This window comes from Xiphophorus hellerii, chromosome 22, assembly GCF_003331165.1.
Source record: "Xiphophorus hellerii strain 12219 chromosome 22, Xiphophorus_hellerii-4.1, whole genome shotgun sequence".
Taxonomy (NCBI): domain Eukaryota; kingdom Metazoa; phylum Chordata; class Actinopteri; order Cyprinodontiformes; family Poeciliidae; genus Xiphophorus; species Xiphophorus hellerii.
Window position 1 is genome coordinate 10,622,707 of NC_045693.1, and position 19,465 is coordinate 10,642,171.

The 19,465-nt window shown below is 39.1% G+C and overlaps 1 protein-coding gene across 9 annotated transcripts; it reads left to right on the plus strand.

The window, feature by feature from the left end:
- Window positions 1–1,825: 1,825 nt before the first annotated feature.
- rrbp1a (ribosome binding protein 1a) lies at window positions 1,826–18,252 on the plus strand. 9 transcript variants are annotated; one of them, XM_032553264.1, is made up of 27 exons: window positions 1,826–2,058; window positions 4,033–5,014; window positions 6,228–6,394; window positions 6,488–6,610; window positions 7,825–7,977; window positions 8,123–8,241; window positions 8,374–8,527; window positions 10,609–10,747; window positions 10,829–11,010; window positions 11,091–11,125; window positions 11,230–11,305; window positions 11,395–11,432; window positions 11,523–11,604; window positions 11,689–11,726; window positions 12,438–12,510; window positions 12,589–12,678; window positions 12,761–12,847; window positions 12,942–13,031; window positions 13,116–13,208; window positions 13,288–13,338; window positions 13,413–13,502; window positions 14,155–14,238; window positions 14,461–14,538; window positions 15,061–15,144; window positions 15,233–15,331; window positions 16,656–16,799; window positions 16,885–18,252. In XM_032553264.1, the coding sequence occupies exons 2-27, from the start codon at window positions 4,051–4,053 to the stop codon at window positions 16,921–16,923; spliced, it is 3,372 nt and encodes a 1,123-aa protein (XP_032409155.1). In that variant the 5' UTR covers window positions 1,826–2,058; window positions 4,033–4,050; the 3' UTR covers window positions 16,924–18,252. The 9 variants fall into 9 exon arrangements, with proteins under 9 accessions (XP_032409155.1, XP_032409156.1, XP_032409153.1 ...); XM_032553265.1 differs by having other exon boundaries at window positions 11,088–11,125; window positions 16,656–16,793; window positions 16,885–17,389; XM_032553262.1 differs by having other exon boundaries at window positions 1,827–2,058; window positions 4,013–5,014; window positions 11,088–11,125.
- Window positions 18,253–19,465: the final 1,213 nt, after the last annotated feature.

The following is a 19,465-nucleotide window of genomic DNA, read 5'->3' on the forward strand; positions in this document are numbered from 1 at the left end:
TAGGTTGAAAGCGAAGGTAAACAAAAATTAATAAGCCCTGCCACTAATTCTCAACAGGCTTTTGGTCTACTTTGACTATGCCATCCTAAGACATGGATATGTTGTCCTGTTGGAAAGTGAATGCCTAACCATGTTTTGTAAGGTTTGATTTCATCCATCAACTCTAAAAATCTTATCTGTCCCCATTGAAAGAAAACCTCCTCTAGCCATAACATTGCCACAAGTGCATTTTACAGTGATGATGTTTGTTGCCACAAATAGCATTTTATATGACCAAAAGAAGCTTAGTTTTCGTCTCAAGTGACCTGATCACAGAACTTTATTGAAGTTTATGTAAGTAATCAGTAGTAATTGTTCCAAAAGATGATTCATTTATCTGCTTCAGTGTGTGAAGTATATATTTTAATAAACAAATCTGCACAGATTGAAAGGAGTTTATTCTGGGTATATTTGTCTGATATTAACATTGTGTTTTACTGAGCTGAAGTATGTAGCCGTGACAAAAAAAGAAAGACAAGAAATCCGTTTTCCACAGTAATTGTAAATTGTACCGACAGGTATGTTCAGTATGCAGACTCTTTTTCAGCGGAGCTTCGCTGCTATGGAACGTGCAGAATGTGATTTGGCATTTTCTCTCCAACATAGCCAAGGATTTTGCTGAATAAGGCACTATCTGGGTGGCAGCATATCTCTCTCTGAAGGCTGCATCTTCATCATAGATGCCCTTAATTTATTGGCTAAAACAAATTGTATACTATTATTCTTCAATTTGGAATCATTTCCACATTGATTTTTAATTGTGTAATTCCTTAAGTTAAAGGACCACTTCTCACTCCGCACAGAAACTGACCTTTTCCATCTTAAAACTTTAGCACTGGAAGTAGAGGCGTTTTTATATGTAGACATCATACAGTGTATGATGTAGAAGTATGCTCAACTCAAACTTTAAATCCCCTAACGAAAGGCAAAAGGATTGATTATAAATAAAGCTTTCACTGAATAGTTGTGTGAATGTGTTTGAAAAACTCAATATGAACTGAAATATTCATAATGCCTGGAGATTATCATAGGAGAAAATTTGCCAAAAATATTCACCCCAATGAAAAGCAGGTTCCACCACAAGGATGGTAAACACTGATAACATCAAAAGGTCTCTCATAACTGCTTTATTTCATACTACTTCTGCAATTTAATTTGGTTTCTTCTAAAGGACATATATATGTGTAACAGCTTGTTTTAACAATACTATAGATGTGAAGTTTGTTAAAATTTGTTTATTCTTTGAATTTATTTCGTTTAGTCAGTAAGTTGTTTCTCCGGACATTTACTGTTGTTTTAAGTTCTGTTATGCTTCTCTTGATAATTGGTGGTTCCTATAGGGTTGTCCCTTTTTCTGTTGCTGTCTGGTGGTTGTATTTATTCTAAATATGCGTTTTAATTTATACCCAACCCTTTGATACTTTGAAAACATAATTTGTCAGATTGCAACTAGAAATCTTTAGGTTTCTCACGTTGACATCCTTGAGACTACAGAAGGAAAAACCCGTTCTGCAATCTGTAAAATCCTTTAATCTTTCCTTTGTATGGAGTTCTATTTCTATTTCTAAAAAGACTGCTTCACTTAACTTAAAGTATTTGAAAAGTCTAACAGTATTAATCGCTGTGTTGATGTGATTGTGGAAGGTCTCCATTCAAAAACAAACCGCTTTTGTTTGACTTGACAGTGAAGGACTACAACTCCCAGCAGGAACCTCTTCCGGTCTGAGGTCCTTCTCAGCCAATCAGAGCCCTTCTAGATTTATGGTAGCTGTAAGGGGCACGGGGCCAGCGCGTCTAGCCAGCTCGAAGTGCCACGACTTCACAGCAGACCACGGATCCAGCGGAGTGAGGGGGGGGAGCGCCGTTAGAGGAAAAAAGAATAAGATTCAAGTTAGCTGGATTATAGAGGTAGCTTTCCATAGAAGTCACATCATCTCCAACCCAGAGCCTGTTTTTTTTGCCCTCAACCAGTACCTTTTTGAAGCAAGCAGCTGTATCTTTACCAGGAGCAGCAGCGCAGTAAGTATGGGATTCTTGGAAAATTTTATTCATTGAGTCAGGCTTAGCTAGCTTGGACAGCTATCTTCGAGATGAACTGTTAAATAACTACTTGGACTGAAAGACTGCGGCTAAAACTTAAGAGGGATTATTTAGACTTTTGGTTCTTGATTTATTTTCAGGTTTTATTGCGGGCTTTGTAGCGTTTTCTTGCGTAGACCAACAGTTGGTATGCTGGACATTAGCGAAATCCATTGATTAATACTGATAGTGCTACAGCTAGCTGTTAAGTAACGTTTTAAAGCTTTATGTCTTGTGATAATTTGCACCATGTCATTGTTATGCTGGATTTTGTGCATATAATATGTCTTAACTGCCCCTATCCCCCCTTTCCTCAGATCCCTTTAAATGTGTTAGATGAACTAGTCAAAAACTTCGTGGAACCACTGCTTTTATTGTGTAATAAAAACTGACGAGTTATGCAGAGATATTGCTAACAGTACGCCTGAGAGAGAAATAAATAGCGGATAAAGACTTATTTTAATTCCCACAGAGGGAATCCGGTGCACACGAATACAAGGCAGAGAGTTTGGAGTTGGGAAAGTACACGTAGCCTGTAACACATCAGTAGGTTGAGTCTCCTGTTGAGGCTGAAATCATCCTTGGTTGGTTTTTTTTTTTGAAGTCCTCCTCTTCTGCTCAGTCTGAGTGGAGATGCACTGACGTGTGACACCGCAGATCAGGAAGCAGCACATTCTCCTTTCAGCGTTCTCTTTCCCTGCAATGAACAGGGACTTTTCTGGACTCTGATCGCACTAAAATTGCTAAACAGTTACCTTTTTAAAAAGGTGTATATAAATTTGTATTTACAGAAAACGGTCTTTATGTTTTTTCCCTTTGTTTTTTTTTTTTTAATTTCCTGGATTTCAATATATAGATAGACACAAATAAAGCCAAGACTGGTGCTGGGATAAAAAGTAAGGAAGGTGCTTTAGTGTATCTAAGGCAGGTTTTCCTGCCCTGCAGGCTCAGCATTCTGGTTTGTGACTGGGATTGTAGGTTGAAAACCTTCCAGGCCTTTTTTTGTTAACAGGACAGGAAATAAATGCGAACCACCTGCCAACTTTTGAGAGAAACATCTTTCTTTGTGTGGATACTCATTAATAATTATTAATACATCAAATTATAAAGTGTTTGTTACTAAAAATACTTATTACATTACTTTAATTATTGAATTTGAAATTAAAGATAGAACAGATCATGCTCTCTTATCAGAATTTTTTGTTAGTTTTATTAAACATTTAACAAAATTTCATAAAACAGTCTACATTTTTGACATTAGTATACAAAATAAGTGTGATAACATTTACATTCATGCCAACAAAAATGCACTTCTAATGAATCTTTGCTATATATTTTAGAGGAAAAAATATTTATATATATTTTTAGAGGAAGCGCAAACATTATTATAAACATGCATGTACATGTGTATAAAAAGTATGAATAATATAAAAAAAATATTACAAATAAACAGCAAAACAAAATATATCTCTCCACCACCACCCAAAAAAAAGTTTTTATTGGCTAAGAAGCTGTTGGGTAATACAGACTCCTGCTTAGTTTGTTTTTCTGTTTTTTTATTTTCTTCTTTCAGTTTTATTTTTTTGTTAAACAGCATTAGGAGTAGGAGGATCATTCAGTTATTTAAGCAGATGCTTTACCCCAGTAGAAGTGTGTATTTTTTTAGGTAAGATTTGAGCTGCACAGTCTGGTCACTGCAGCCTTCACTCAAATGTATTTAGGGATATTAGCGACACCTTGAGGTTGTTAAAAGTAAAGACCTTGTTAGAGCATTTCTTTATACGTTTATTGCAGATTTTTTATTTTTAACCTGACATGCAATACCATACTACCCTAATTACTGGCTTATGTTATTACTGTAAACAGTATGTTTGATTGTTACTTCTGTTCATAGGTTCCTATTTCTCCTTTTAGGTTTACTGAAAGCAAAGGATGGATATCTACGACCCCCAGACTCTTGGGATTATGGTATTTGGTGGTTTCATGGTGATCTCTGCCGTAGGGATCGCCCTTGTTTCCACTTTCTCCATGAAGGAAACCTCTTATGAGGAGGCCCTTGCTAAACAACGCAAAGAGTTGGGTAAAATACAGTCAGTTCGCTCGGAGAAAAAGAAAAAGGACAAAGTAGCCGAGAAGAAGAGCCGTGGAAAGAAAAAGGAGGAAAAGCCAAATGGAAAAATCCCGGAACAGGAGAAAGCTGAAGAAGCTGCTGACTCTGAAGCTGAAGCAGCCGTTGAGCCTGCTGCTGCTGCTCCAGCTGTATCTGCTGTTCTTGCCCCTCAGCCTGCTCCAGTCCTCGAAGTTAAACCGTCTTCAGCTCCAGTGGCTGCGGAGACACAACCCCAAACTGCTGCTGAGCCGTCACCTTTGCCCTCGCCTAAGGACAAAAAGAAGAAGAAGGTGGCAAAGGTTGAGCCAGCCTCAACTCAGCAAGCCCCGATGGTGTCTGCTGCAGTGCCACTAAAGTCCTTAGCAGCCTCTCCTGCAACCCAGCCTCCCCCAGCTGTGCAGAGCAAAGCAGCCGCCTCGTCCTCTGCACCACCTTTAACCAAGTCTGCTTCCGGATCTTCAAAATCCACTCCTGCATCTGCTTTGGCTCCTCCATCAACCAAACCTGCCTCTGCCTCTGCTCCTACCCCTGCGTTGGCTAAATCCACCAATGCTCAGGCTAAATCTTCGACCCCCACACCAAACAAGTCTGCCCAGGCACCAAGCAAGTCCGCTACAGCCCCAGCCAAGTCGGCAGCAGCTCCATCCAAGGCTGCCCCAGTGCTGGAGGTGGTCACCAAAGATGTCCCAGTAATGGCCGTGCCTCCAGTGGGGTCTCAGCAGGCTCCTGCTCCAGCTAAAACACAAGAACCCAAAAAGAAGGCTTCCAAGAAGAAGTCTGAGCCCGGTAAGCAAGTATAATCAGGACAAATTTACTTCATTCTGCTTTAGAAGCCATGTTGTATATTTAGGTTTGGTCGTATTTTAAACATTTTAGAGTTTCTACACAGTCTGTGAAAAATGTAGCATTGGATTAAAGATTTCTCGAAATCTGGATAATCACAGAAAGAAAGAAGAAATTATGGAAATGTTTATTTCTTTTCACATTGTCTAAAGAAATCTATCCATCATGTCATCTGTTCTTTCTGTTTTGTCAGTCCATTTATCCTTTTGTCCATCGCATTCATCTGTCTAATTCTTTTCTACCTGTCTATGTCTATTTTTTTAGATTATCCACCTTACTTCTTTCAGCAGTTACAGTTTCTACATTCAAATAATTATCTGCCATAAAATCACAGAAAACGTTTGCTTGTTTTTTTATTTGCTGGAAGGATTGGCAACTCTGGAAATTTGAGTCTGGAAAAGTTTGGAATCGGAAATAGAAAAACATGTAGGAAGCCTGATTTAGTGGTGTCAGTATGGCTGTATTTCCATTTTTAAATGCGCCACTATATATTTTTACTTAGTTTGGTAATATATATGAATAACTAAAAGGAAACTGGTCACTGGTCACCAAAAGCTCAGAGCTGCTGTTGCTTTTAGAGCTTCCATTGCAGAAATTAGTCGTCTCCTCTGAAGTGCAGGAAGCGGTCGTGGAGCCAGGAACTACATTAGCCACAACACTGGTGATTATGCGTTTTGTGCTGCTGAATCGAGAGCGAAGACATGCCTGCATAGTTGGGTTATGTAATTGTGCAGTCTAGTGCAAGGCAGAAACAACCTGTCAGTACTGATGAGCTTCCAGCTGTGTACCCACAGTACCAAGGGGCAGCGGTGGGTAACGACTGGCACGCCGCTCTGAGGGACGTAGAGCACAGCAGCTTGTCCAAACACTGTTGGCCCTGTTTGGTTAGCTTACAAAGCTTTTCAGTGCCTCTGACAATGAGCAGAGAGGAGGGGCTGACCTTCTCCTGTCCCTGCAGCTGGTCTCCGCCTGGTGCCACAGCAACCCAGCATTTTACCATCTGAAACTGCCCAGTGCCACAGACTCAAAGGACAAGCCTCAACCTTGTCCTTTTTCCTCACATGCAGTCATCTTCAGGAAAGCCCAAAGCTTTCCAAAAATAAATCCGTTTGTTCTTATCTCTCAATTTGCTACTATCATGTTTACTTCTCTCCAGCAGCTGTTGCGGCGGCGGTGGTCGACTGTGCTGATGCTCCTCTCTACCTGCCCTATAAATCTCTGGTTTCCACCATCAGCAGCATGGTGTTCAGTGAGGGGGAGGCGCACAGGCTCATCGAGATCCTCTCTGAGAAAGTCGGCATCATCCAGGATACCTGGCACACGGTATGAAACTCAACAGTTGGTGATTGGGGGGGAAAAAAAGAACCACAACATGAAGAGAGGTATGTACTTTTTTCTGTGTATTGTGATTTTTAGGCCACTCAGAAGGGAGATCCGGTTGCCATGCTGAAGAAGCAGCTGGAGGAGAGAGAGAAACAGCTGGCAGCAGAGCAGGAGGATGCTTCTGCAGCTAAGAATCGTCTTCGAGAACTGACCAAGGTTCAAAACTGAAATGCTTATCACGACACATTTTCTGTGCTGGGATCCTTCAAATCAGGTTTTGCTGTTCAGATAGGCTAGTGTCAAGGTGAACCAAGGTACAAAACAAACCAAACTTAAAAAATGTATGTCAGTCTCTGCTGTGATTTAAAAATCCTATTAATGAGATATTAGAGAAAGTTTTAGGAAACCAGAGATTTCTCCATACAGTGTTGTCCCTCCCCTACCTGCTGGCAAACATTAAGACACTTCACTTTTCCCTGGGAATCTAAGAAAATAAATCATAAACAATCCCATCTTAAAAAATAAATCTCGTCATACCCAAGCCTGAGTATGTCCAAGGTTTATTGATCAGAGTCTGTAGCACTGAGTCTGATCATTTTTTAGTCTTTGTGTAAAGTTGTGAAGTCAAAGATGAAATTGCAGAATTACAATACATGAAAAAAAGCTATCTTCACCTTCTTGGATAACTATGAAACATGACATGTTGGAGGGTTTTTCACAGAAATACGGAAAACAAGTCAGATTGCAATTTTTCTGCATCCAGAAAATGGATTTTGAATGAGTCGATGGCTCAAACACGCTGAAAGGAAAGAGGAAAATAATGAAAATTTAAAATTACCCTGAAACACACAATCTGACCACGCTTTAGTTGAATCAACACAGTGTTGTGTAAAAATTAAACAAAAAAAATCAAGGCAGCCAAAAGGGTTAAATAAAAACAGTTAGTCGTTAGTAAACATTTCTGCTTTAATATGGTGTTGCAGTGATGTTTTTACTGAAGGTTATGAGAGTGTCTCATACTGACCCATGCATACTCTAAATTTAGGGGGTTTTTTGGGTTTTTTTGTCCTGAAGGTGGCGTTGGAGTAAAGCACACAGAATAACTTGCTGATTAAAACCAGATTTCTTATTGGAACAAATCTTTATAAAGCTCCTGTCAGAATCTATTCAGAGGGAGGTGGGAGTTTGTTAGTACTCAGCTTTAATGTTTACCATAATTTGAATTGAAAATCTAAATGTTGCCTCACTGTTTCAGACCGAATCACATTTGTTTTGTAAACTATGTGTTTAATAATATTACCAGACCAAAGTCTCACTTAAAGATTAAAAAGTGAAATTAGTGACTGCTATTTTCACATTTCTTCACCCTGAAGTGACTACAACTTCAGAAACGTGAAGTGAACGGGTCTGACAAGGTTTGCGTTCATCAGGAGCTGTCGGCGGAGAAATCCAAGGTGGCCAGCGTGGAGACGCGGCTCAGCTCTCAGCTGAGTAAGAGGGAGCAAGAAATGATCGCTCTGCAAGCGCGCATGCAGGCCAGCTACCAGGACCATGTAGCCCAGACCCAGAGGCTCAATGCAAAGGTTAGTTCAATTAATATCACTATTCATTTGGTAAGAACTTGATCTTGGATTCTTATCTGCTGAAATATATTGTAGTATAAGTAAAGATGCTTTTATTTGCCAGTCTTTCTGCAGTGTCACTGATAAAAAAAACTTTAAACTGCAGATCCTGAGCCTGCAGGACCAGCTGGAAAAAGGTCCTAATGCCCAACTTGCTCGTCTGCAGCAGGAAAATTCAATCCTTCGTGATGCTCTAAACCAGGCAACTAGTCAAGCTGAGAGCAAGTGAGTTTCTAACTACATTTAAGTATAGACCTTATATGTAGTATACCTGGTGTTTTGTGATTGAATTAGTTTCTAAACTTTTCTTCACTTAATCGCATTCCTTTTTTTTTTCCTCCGTCATTCTCCGTTCAGACAAAATGCAGAGCTGGCCAAGCTGCGTCAGGAATGTGCAAAGCTAACCAAAGAGCTCGGAGAGAAGACGGAAAGTCTCCTTGCTGATGAGCACGTCAGGAAAGGGCTGGAGTCCAAGCTCTCTGCCGCAGAGAAGCAGCTCTCACTGCTGCAGGTTGGCCCGGCCTGTGGGAACGGCACTTTTTTTATTATCATATACAGGAGATGTACTCAGGTTTCCATGTGGAAGCAGATTTATTCTTGTTGTTTTCTATTAAACCCAGTATCATGTTTCAGTAGCCACTTGGTTATGAAATGGAGAAAAAAAAGTTACCCTTTTCTCCCACATATTGTCTGACCTTCTCGTGTTCAGGGAATGGGTTACTGCAGGGATTAGGAATCGGTGTAGCTGTGTAATAACTCACCTTCTAGAAAAATACTGTAAAGATTCTAAATCTGGTAAGCTTTATTAAATATTTCTGTAAGGACCCTTCATACTACTTTATGCTTTACAAGAAACAGCCTGTCCCCCACCGTGTCAAAACCAAAACAGAAAACCGTTTATAAACTAGGCTTAAAAGGCCCAATATTTGTTTGACCAAATATTAAAAGGATTTTTATCAATCAAATTCAATAAATATATTTTTTAAATTGGGCACAAATACAATCAAACAAAACCCCTGATAGTACTAAGAAATGGATGGAAGTAATTTAAGATATGATGGCAATAAGAAATAAAGTAAGATAAAATACAAATCAGTATATAAATAAAATGTTATAGTTTTAAAGAAAATGTGAATAAAAAAATGACATGTAATGAAAATATCAGGAAAAATACTAAATTTAACAAAAAGGCATCTTTCGTTCACTTTTAAACTCACCAACACTGTCAGCTATCCTTCCAGGAAAGAACTACAAAAGCCTCCTGTATGTTTTATTCTAACTTTTTTATTTTTAAACCCATCCTCATACTTGAGGATTCTGGAGGACTCTTAAGATTAAAAACATCTCAAATAAATATGACGGGTGATAAAGGGATTTGTAGGTGTTTAAAAAGAGCTTAAGCCTTTAAGCCTGACAGAAAACATGCCTAGGCTCTTTGTGGTTTCCATGCACAATTTAAAATTTTCACCTGCTCAACAATAAATGAATAACAATAGCTTAATAAAACAAAGTATCATATCAAAGAAAGGCACTTGATGTCCTGAATTTTTTGGACACATTGTTTTCTTATTCTAGAAATCTTAAGTTATTCTCAGCAGGAAGAAGAGGATACGAGTCACAACGAAACCGCTTGCTTTATTAAGCCAGCTTTAATAATTGGGTGTGTCCAGTTTGGGATCCTCCTTACTCTTAAATGAAAAGCAAACGTAAGACAAAAAAATTAGCATTGTATCCAACAATTTTATGTGAAGTGTCTATTTTGACGGTTTCTTTTTTTTTTTTTTTGTAGTTACACTTAAATGTATTTAAAAATGTGTCTGTCTGCACTAATCAGTGAAAATTATACCGTTTTAGTCAAAAATCACTCAAAGGGATGAAAATGGCCCCTGCATCACACTTTGGTCACCCGTCTTTATTGCATGCTTTTACAAAACCCAAAAATGTTATTTAGCACTTCTTTTTAAACATTAGAATTTTATGGTTGCAGAATTATGATCCCAAGAAAACTATGCATCAGAAAAATAATCAGAACTCAATTATTTACAGCTTACAAATTTCTCAGGTATCAAAGATGAAAAGTAAATAAATTGCCCATGTAGACTTTGAAACTGGTTTTATATTTGTTCACTTCCTGGTTTCAAGTCAAACCCCGTGGCTTACTGAAAGGAAGTACATCTCAGTTCATTTGCAATTTGTCTGTACTGTCAGTGGCTCACATCTTCCTCTATTACTGGTTATTTGTAGCGACTTAGTGAGCACAGCTGACATGCCATGTTGTTTAATCATTAACCTACTCTCCATCACAGCTGTTTCATGTTTGCCAGCATCTTACTATGTTGCAACTAGGTGTTCTAAAAGCGCGGGAGCTGTTTGTCTGAATTCCTTAACATTCCTCTCTGCAAGACTGTTGTGCAAAAGTGTTAAAATGTTAACTCCTCCCTGCCAAACTGATTCTAACACTTAGGGTATGGCTTTATGTTTATTTTTTCGAAAAATTTAATTCACTTTTTTCTAAGTTCATATCTTAATCAATGATTCAGTAAGCCTTTGCTGCCCCCTGCTGTCTGATACATTTTAACCAAAATCCCCCAGGCGAGCCGTGCAGAAAGTGAGCAGGCGTTGCAGAAGCGACTGGAGGAGGTGAGCGAGGAGCTCAGGACGACGCAGAGCAGAAACAGCAGCCTGCAGGCCACTCTGGAGCAGAGCCAGCAGGACAGCAGTGCAGTGTCAGGTCAGAGAAAGGCGTGGCAGGGTTGTGTTCATGATCTTTTTCATGCTACGGTGTAGAGTAAGTTGCATTTTGTCCGTGCAGAGTACCAAGTGCGCATAGAGAGGTTGGAGGCAGTGGTCAAGGAGCGTTCTGCTCAGGTGGAGACCCTCACTGCCCAGCTCGGGGAGACGCAGGCGGAGAAGAGCCAGCTCACGCAACAGGTGGCCTCCATCAACTCACTGCTGGAGGCTAATCAGAGCAAACAGGATGAGGATAGCAAGCAGGTAGGATATTTTTGTTTGATCTTTCAATTTGACTTTTGCTTGTACTAAACGTTGAGTGATTTTCATCACTATATCAGCAGGTGAAGCCAGCAGAACTGAAACATCTAAAGCTCAGGTAAGTGGGTCGTCTTTTGTGTTTTGCAAGCATGACATGTAAAAGGGAAGATTTAAAAAAAAAAAAATTTTTACTAATTTTTTGTTTTGTTTATTTTTTTACAGCCTTCAAGAAAAGGACAGCCAGCTGAGTTCACTTCATGAAGAACTGAAGCAGCTGCAGATAAAGCAGGAAGCTGCAGTGAGTGTTACAATCAATTGGTACTAAATCCACTGTCCAGTGGAGCCACTGTTATTCCTGATGCTAATAATGAGAATCTGATCCAATAGGAGAACACTATTACTGAACTTGAGCAAAAAAATAAGAGGTAAGACATTTTCCTTTGTTTATCCTGGAAAACAAAGGGATAGAGATCCCTGCTGGCTAGGCTCAAATTAACTGATGCTAATCTGTTTAGTGAGGATGCCAGCCTCGTCAGCTCACTTCAGGAAGAACTCAAAAACCTCAAAGAAGAGATGGTGCAAGTTGGAAACGCAAAAGTAAGTTTCTTCTTGTTAAATGTAAATTATTCTATGGCCGACGCGGTGCTACTGAACAAAAATTGTCGTTTTGTGTTTTACTAGTCGGACAGTACAGCAAAGCTCACACAACTGCAGAACAGGTAACATACTGCACCTGGATTTTATTTAATTCCTTTTTGTTCAAGGTGTTAAAAAGTGATTTGGTAATACTTGTGAAGATTATATGAAGATTCCAGGGTTCCTTCACTCTGCTCAAAGTCTGGATGTGTTGAGACATGGAAGTGAGCTGGTGTGAGGAAAAACTCATTTAGCCTCCGACTAGACGAAACATCCACAGAAAAGTGTTTACAAAGCAAAACTTGACAATTTACTACTTTCTTTTTTTTATTGTCCTGTAAACCTTCATAGATCAGGGCTTGAGAGGTTCTGCAAGTTACTTAAATTTAGTCAGTCTCAATATCTTAAATATCTTCCGTACTAGTTAAGTCTTAAATATTGTTGCTTATCGCTTTTATCGTTGCCATTACTTTTTTTTTTCTTAAAGAAATGCACTCATGACTTTCATTTGGTCTCTGATTTTTGTGCTGTGGGAAAACTATTATACTATGTATAATTGAAATATGATGCAGAAATGTACAGTACATGAGTATGGAAAATATCTATCTCCAGAGATTATTCCTTTTATGTAATGGTCAAAATTTGCTTTTGTTGGTGTATTTATTGCTCTTATTTATTGCCTGACCACTGTAGGAACATCTGCCATAAATTCATAGAGAACTGTTGTATCTGTGCTTTAATTTGGGTTCAACAGAACTGAGAACTGAGGAACTATGCTGTTGTTTTTTTGTCAGTCTGTCTGAAAAGGATTCCCTTGTTGCATCACTGCAAGAGGAGCTGAGGGAAGCAAAAGCTGCCACAGATGCTGTAAGCTTTTATTTAGTTTTTTTTACATGAATGACTTGATGTTTATGAGCCAACTGATTAGATCGTCCTCTGCTGCAGAATGGTGCTGCTCAACTAGCAGCTCTTCAGAACGAAGCCAAAGAAGCTCTTCAGTTGCTCTTCCCACAGATACCAGTGGAGACAGAGCAGGTAAGTAATGGAGATCACTAACCGATACTGTTACAGCGATCCAATTCACAATGATGATCTTTCTGTTTTCCTTTTCTTTTAGCCCAACTGGTTAAAAGCATTTACACAGAAAGCTCAGGAGGCCCTTAGCCAGCAGAGTAATGAGTCTCATTCAAGCACAGCATCGCCAGTAAGCATTTCCTTTTCTTTTTTTTCACAAACACATATAAAGTTAATGAAAATGTTTCCAGAAGTAGCTTTGGATTATTTTGTTGTTGATATAGGAGTTGCTAGAGAAACTGAAGGAATCAGAGGAGAACTACAGTTCCCTTCAGGCTGAATGTGACCAGTACAGGACGGTCTTGGCTGAAACTGTTAAGTGGATGAAATCAGCATAACATGGAACAGTCATTAGCTTTTAGTATTAAATAAATACTACTTGTGTAATTATGATGCAGGAAGGAATGCTGAAACATCTGCAGAAAAGCGTGGAAGAGGAGGAGCTGGTTTGGAAGTCAAAGATGGCAAACTCAGAAGAACAATTGAAGGAGGTATGTGGAAGCTTGACCTTTGGTCATGCTCAGTCTGATTCTGTCTGAGACGTCGCTCTTCCCTTTGTGACTCTGACAGGCTTTGCAGAAAGTCAGCAAGCTGGAAGCAGAAAACCAAAGTGTAGAACAGGTTGGTTCTTCTTACTATAAATCACATTTTTAGGGAGGTTTTGAGTAAAAATATTAAATATTCTGTTTTGTATGTTTGTTCAGTTGAAGGAACAAGTGATGCTCCTGGAAGCTCAGCTTGAAAAGCAATCAGACAACCTAATGACCTCAGAGGAAGTGGAGCAGGTACACAAGCAGAAATCAATCTCTTATATACTGTAAATACACAATAAATGCAAGCTGTCTTTTTATTAAATCTCCATGTGTTACTCGTTCAACTTTGAACCCCTTTTCATCAGGGTTGAATTTGTGATTATACATCCTTGGATTTCCCTTTTTCTTTTTTTAAGCTACATAAAGTTGTCATAAACTGACCTTTTTTAAAAGAATCTTAGTGTAAGAAACCATTCCAGATATGATGACTCTAAATGAGATCCAGCCCTAAAAAGCTGTGAAAGAAGCCAAACTCACTGTTGTGTTGACTCATGATTTACAACATTTGAATGTTAAATGTTTTGTACTCAACTTTTTTTTTTCCAGTTTCAAACTAGGGAAGTTTGAAATTGAATTTTTTAAATATCTTTTTGATTGAAAGGTTCAGTGTTTTTCCTCATGTGACCAGAGCACCTTTGCTCTGCCATACTCTTTTAGATGACTTGAGCAGACCTCTATCAGAGGATCAAAACTTACGTTATTGTTTTATACCCTGATGCTGGTTGTTCATTAATGTTCAAGGCAATTTTTTGCCCTGGATTTTACTTAGGAATATGAGTGAAGAAGCTGAACCTAAATCAATTCCATCTGTTTCATATCTTCTATTTGTCCCCTCTATGTTCAGCTGAGGCTGCAGCTGTCGGATTGCCAGAACCAGTTGGACTTGGCCCAGAAGGATGTCCGGGCACACAAGGAGGAGCTCCAACAGGTGAGTTTTTATGACGCGCCTGTCTTTTTTTTTTTCTGGCCTTCAAAGACAAACCTGTACAAATCCAAATACCTGAGCAACTGCATTGAGAGGGGAGGCATGAGGAATTAGTGGAAATCCCTCCTTTATGCTCACAACCTGCTCTGTAAGGTGTCAGTGACGTCAAGGGATTCACCCACAGCGATTGCATAATGAGTGACTGGCGACGGCTTCCTGTTTCAGGTCAGAGCACAGCTGGGCGAGATCACGAAGCGGACTCAGGGAGAGCAGAACGGCCCGGCTGAGGCTGAACCCAGTCAGGTCAGGGTGCGAGGATCACAAGGCACCCTCCACCTCCTGTCAGAAAGTACCAGACAGTGACTGGAACAGCAACCCAGAACTCGTCCCATAGGAGCTGGGTCTAATCTGAAATAAAGATCCTTTTTATTTGCCATCAGGTTTTTTAGCTTACGTCCTAATAATAATAATGAAGCGAGCGTGTGTAAACATAAACGGATGAGTTTAGATTCAGGGCTTGCTTCATTTCCAGTCTGTCCAGTACTCCTCTGACAGCGGCTCTGTATGCTAACAACTGTTTGCGTTGGCTAAGTACACTTAACCCTCACTGCTGCTCTTCCTCTATGTTGGCATGCTCCCATCCATCCTGTTTTAACTAATTTTCTTTTCCATTAACAGAATAGAACATAAGTACTCTACTTGAACATTTCAGCTAAAACATATCGACAAGAAACTAACTTGGACCAGCTTCAGTGTGCTGATTTGACACATGCGTATATGGAAAAGTGTGTATTTACAGCTTTTTGATGGTGTGTGTGCTGCCAGGTCCAGAATGAGTTGAGTCAGACGACGGAGAAGCTGCTCGGAGAGGAGAGTCAGAGGCAGCTGCTCTTGGAGGAATTCGAGCAGGTAGCAGAGAAGTTACCAGTGCGCTCGCTGGTCGTGTGTTCTTGTGAAGCTGTAGTGAGTCACACAGAGATGCCTCTTTGACCTCCAGGCCCAGAAGACGGTGGGGGAACTCCAGGCCCAGCTGGATCTTTTAAAAGTTTCTGCAGACGCGCCGCAATCTGACACAGAAGACGTAGCTCAGCTCAAGGTGTGTTAGGATACCCAGATGTAACGTTTAGCTCAGTACAGCACCTTTTCATTCTGCTGTGATAAACACTTTCCTTTATTTATTATTCAAAAGAAGCCACAAAAATCAGTCAGCCCCAAATATACAAGTGAGAGTATATTGATCTAAAGTTGTGCGGTGTTTACGATCTCAATCAATGTTTCCATTAACTCTGACCAGCTTCGTTGTCCCTGTTAAAGTAAATCTTGAGTGTTTAGACGGTAACTGGATTTCTTCTATTTCTCATAGACGTTTCACCTCTCATACAAGAGAAGACTAAAAGTTCTTTTTTATGTTTTGTTTTTTTAAAGATATGTTTATCGTACGGTATACATACTGTACACATTTGTCAGTTACATCATATAACTTTTCCCCCCTCATAACATAAACAATTTCAACAGAATTGGTAAACACACAGCAGGTCACACAGTAACCAACAACCTTAAAGAAAAAACAAATTAAACAGACAAAAAAACGGCACCATGGTTATCATATATTAACAACGGTAACCATGTTACCATTGTTAATGGTAATATGGTTACCCAACTTGCATCCTGTTGGGTGCAAGTTAGTTTTTCCACTGGGAAATTCTCAAAAGTTCTGTGAAACCAGTTTGTTTGAAGCACACAGGACTATCATAACCTGGATGACTGAGAATCCACCACAACCTGCTGAAGAAAAGCATCCCACAGCATGATCCTGCCCATACTATGTTTCACATGCTATATGGATTATCCACATAGCTTTGTTCCTATTCCTAAAAGTCAAATTTGATCTCCTCTCAACATGTTTGATGACCTTCTTTTTACATGTTTGGTGTTCTCCATATTTGACTTGAGAAACTGCAGACAGGACTTTTGTGGCACATTGAACAGCGGCCATCTTCTTTTTGCTTTTCAGTAAAGTCCAGATTTGTGTAGCACTGTGCAAGACTAAGTCGTTTTGCCAGTGGAATCTTTTTCTATTTGAGCTACGGATTTCTGCAGCTCCTCCAGACTTGCCATGTTCCTCTTGGCTGCTTTACAGATTAATGCCCTCCTGCCCTGTCAGGTTAGGTAGAAATCCAAGTGCAAATCTACCCCACATTTTTCAGATTATAGGTGTTCAAAAACAACCAGTTTATGTTGTTTCCTATGAAGTTCCTTATAGCTTATGAAAAAATATGGAAACACTTTAACTGGTATGAAAAAATTTACATACTTGACTGTGAGACCAGTACAATTATGTGGCTATTTAGTTTGTTTTCCTCAAATCTTTGAAACATTTTACAGATTCATAGTTATGTTTGCTATAATTATTTGAACAGGAGCGCCTTGAGAAGGAGAAGAAGCTGTCCAAAGACCTTGGCCAAGCAGCCACTAAGCTCCAGCAGCTTCTTAAAGCCACTCAGGAGCAGCTGACCAAAGAGAGAGAGACTGTGAGAACACTACAGGAACACCTGAAGGTCAAAGTGCGTCTCATACTGCTATAACACACAGATTGGCTTTAAATCTTTCCATATTTTGTCACTTTTTCATATTTATTTATTTTTTTAGGGGGAATTTGTGGAACTGAAGGAAGGAACATCCGTCTGAGTTGAAGCTCACCAGGAACGCTACAATAAAACCGCCAAATATGCCTTATAATTACTTAGTTATGCATTCCAAATTTATTCTTTCTTGTACTGTAGTTGTTTGCATTTCATTGCAACTTTTAGGGATCAAATATTTTTATGTAATGAATATTTCAAAGTAAGATTAGAGGAGAGTATCCTGCTGCAGTCTTTACTGAAGCCCACATTCCATCTACGATTCTGACTATGTCAGAAGTTATTTATCCCTTTGCTTTATAGTCCAAACATTTCCCCCATAGTTCAGTGTTAAAAAGGGAATGTGAATGCGCGTCAGACGTGCTTCAATCTGTGCAATTACTTTGTATGTCTTTTCTATGTGGTTGAATGATGGGAACACTTTAAGGTTCATTGCAGAGCCTGCTTTAATCTGCAGCTGGCTGACAAACACATCAGATTTGTATGAATGAATAAACTACAGTTGAGCACTACCGATTGCATGTCTGTGAACAGGCATGAAAGAGTGGAGAGAGAGGGAGAGAGAGAGGAAGCGCTGAGTTTTCATACCGGAAGTGACGAAGTTGTACCAAGAACTACATCTGTAACAAATAGAAAAATTCAACAGCCTAAGAACGGTGAGACGGTTTTAGGCAAAAATAATGCAGAACTAAAAGAATTACACAAAAATATCAAAATTCACACACAAATGTAAAGCTGGAACCCTAAATAAACCAAAAAAAGGTGGTTATGAACATAGCCTTAACTTGAGATGATAATTTTTTTTTACAGATTCTGTAAAACTGTTTCCAAATTGTAAAAATAACTGAAGACAAGAAATTTCCTACTTTTCTCACAATATTTTTTTTTTCCTGATGATTCTAAGTTATACATGCGGATGTCAAATCAGAAGTCAAAATCTCAGTAATTAAGTTCAAACTTTGAAACCAATGTGCTCTTAATTATATATTGTTTATGCTAATTATTTTTTTTTACTTGCAGAGAATGAAAACATTTTCTCAGATAATCCAGATATTCCATTTTACAACTAAGCATTTTTAATAGAAAAAACATGTTATATTAAAAAGTATTTTTATAGACAGAATATATAATCAGTACTTGGGTGAGGGTCTTTTTGCATAAAATACTGTATAAGTGTGGTGTGGCATGGAGGCAATCAGACTGTGAATGCCTCCATGCTCCACACCAGAGGTGTTAGCCCAGACTGCTTTAAAATAGGCCTTCAGGTTGTGTTTTTGCATTGATTCTCATCTTCCTCTCGACTGCACTCCATAGACTCTCTATGTAGTTCAGGTCAATAAAATTTGCTGACTAGTCAAGCCCAGTTCCACCGAAATCAGTGGATGGATACCAGCCGTTCTACTTCTTGAAGCACTGAATCCAGCCACAGTCAAAACTCTTGGATGAACTTTATTTCACAATCATGGCTGCGGTTCTCCCTGTCTCAGTGTGAAACACTTTCTACCACACATTTTTCTTCCAATAAACTTTAAAATGCCATGCTAGAGTTCAGAACTCTGAACTCTAGCATGGTATATCCGAACCTGACAAAGTGTCGTTGTCGTTCACTCTGCCATGGAGGATGTTGGTGATGGTATACTGGGCAACTTTCAAGTAAGCATTCTTCCCTATCATTCTATAGCCTGAAATTTATATAGCAAACTTTTCTGACAATCTAACAAATTTAGACCCAACTTTTATTGTAACAGTGCTTCTTGGCTATTGATAGATAGCTTCCATCTTACTTTATTCATGCCCCAATGGGCATTTAATTGTAGCAAGTCACAATAAAAACAACACACATTACTATTTAGCTAGAGGGTGTGGCACTAAATTCCCCTGCTTCACCCAATAGGGTTAAAAACACAAAACTTGTCAATAAATAACATATGGGTGCTGGTATGCTTGAAAACACGAACAATAAACAAACTAATAAATACATAATAGTTATAAAAAATCCTCATGAGACAACACACCATTTTTCTCAGTGGTTAAAAACACAAACCATTTCCATCAACCTTAGGACTATGGAACTAATAACACCTTCCCCTGTCTACATGAAGGAGGAAAATAGCACTAGGAATAAATCATTTATACTTATTGCTTCAAACAAGGAGGAAATCTAAGATAAAGGGATTATACATTTCATACCACTGAAATAAAATTATTTGGGCGCAGGGGTAAAGCACAACCTGTGTATGGAGGCCTTAGTCCTCGACGCAGGTTCAAGTCCTGGCTAGGTGACCTTTGCTGCATTGGCGTCCCCCTCTATTCACAACCCACTTTACTGTCTGACAATGGCTTCTTGAGGTAACAAAACCTTTTTTTAAAAAAAGCTTATTTCCCCTTAGATGGTGCTACATTTATATGAAATGTGTATTTTTGGGGGGTGAAAAACCAGCAGAATTGATTCTGAGTAGCATCCCAAAAAAACGTGCTAAATTAAGCAGCTTTTGATGATGGTAGTACGATTTGTGATCTGGCATTATTGTATGCAATCACAATTCCAGAAAGATCTTGCAATATATCAGGACTAGCATCAACAATGG

What these genes read in the sequence shown, in the direction of transcription:
- rrbp1a (XM_032553262.1), top strand. Translation starts at nt 4,051, where the DNA reads ATGGATATCTACGACCCCCAGACTCTTGGGATTATGGTATTTGGTGGT. An exon ending in CTGAAACATCTAAAGCTCAG is followed by an intron (nt 11,126 to 11,229) that starts GTAAGTGGGTCG and finishes ATTTTTTTACAG; the next exon opens with CCTTCAAGAAAAGGACAGCC. An exon ending in AGGAACACCTGAAGGTCAAA is followed by an intron (nt 16,800 to 16,884) that starts GTGCGTCTCATA and finishes TTATTTTTTTAG; the next exon opens with GGGGAATTTGTGGAACTGAA.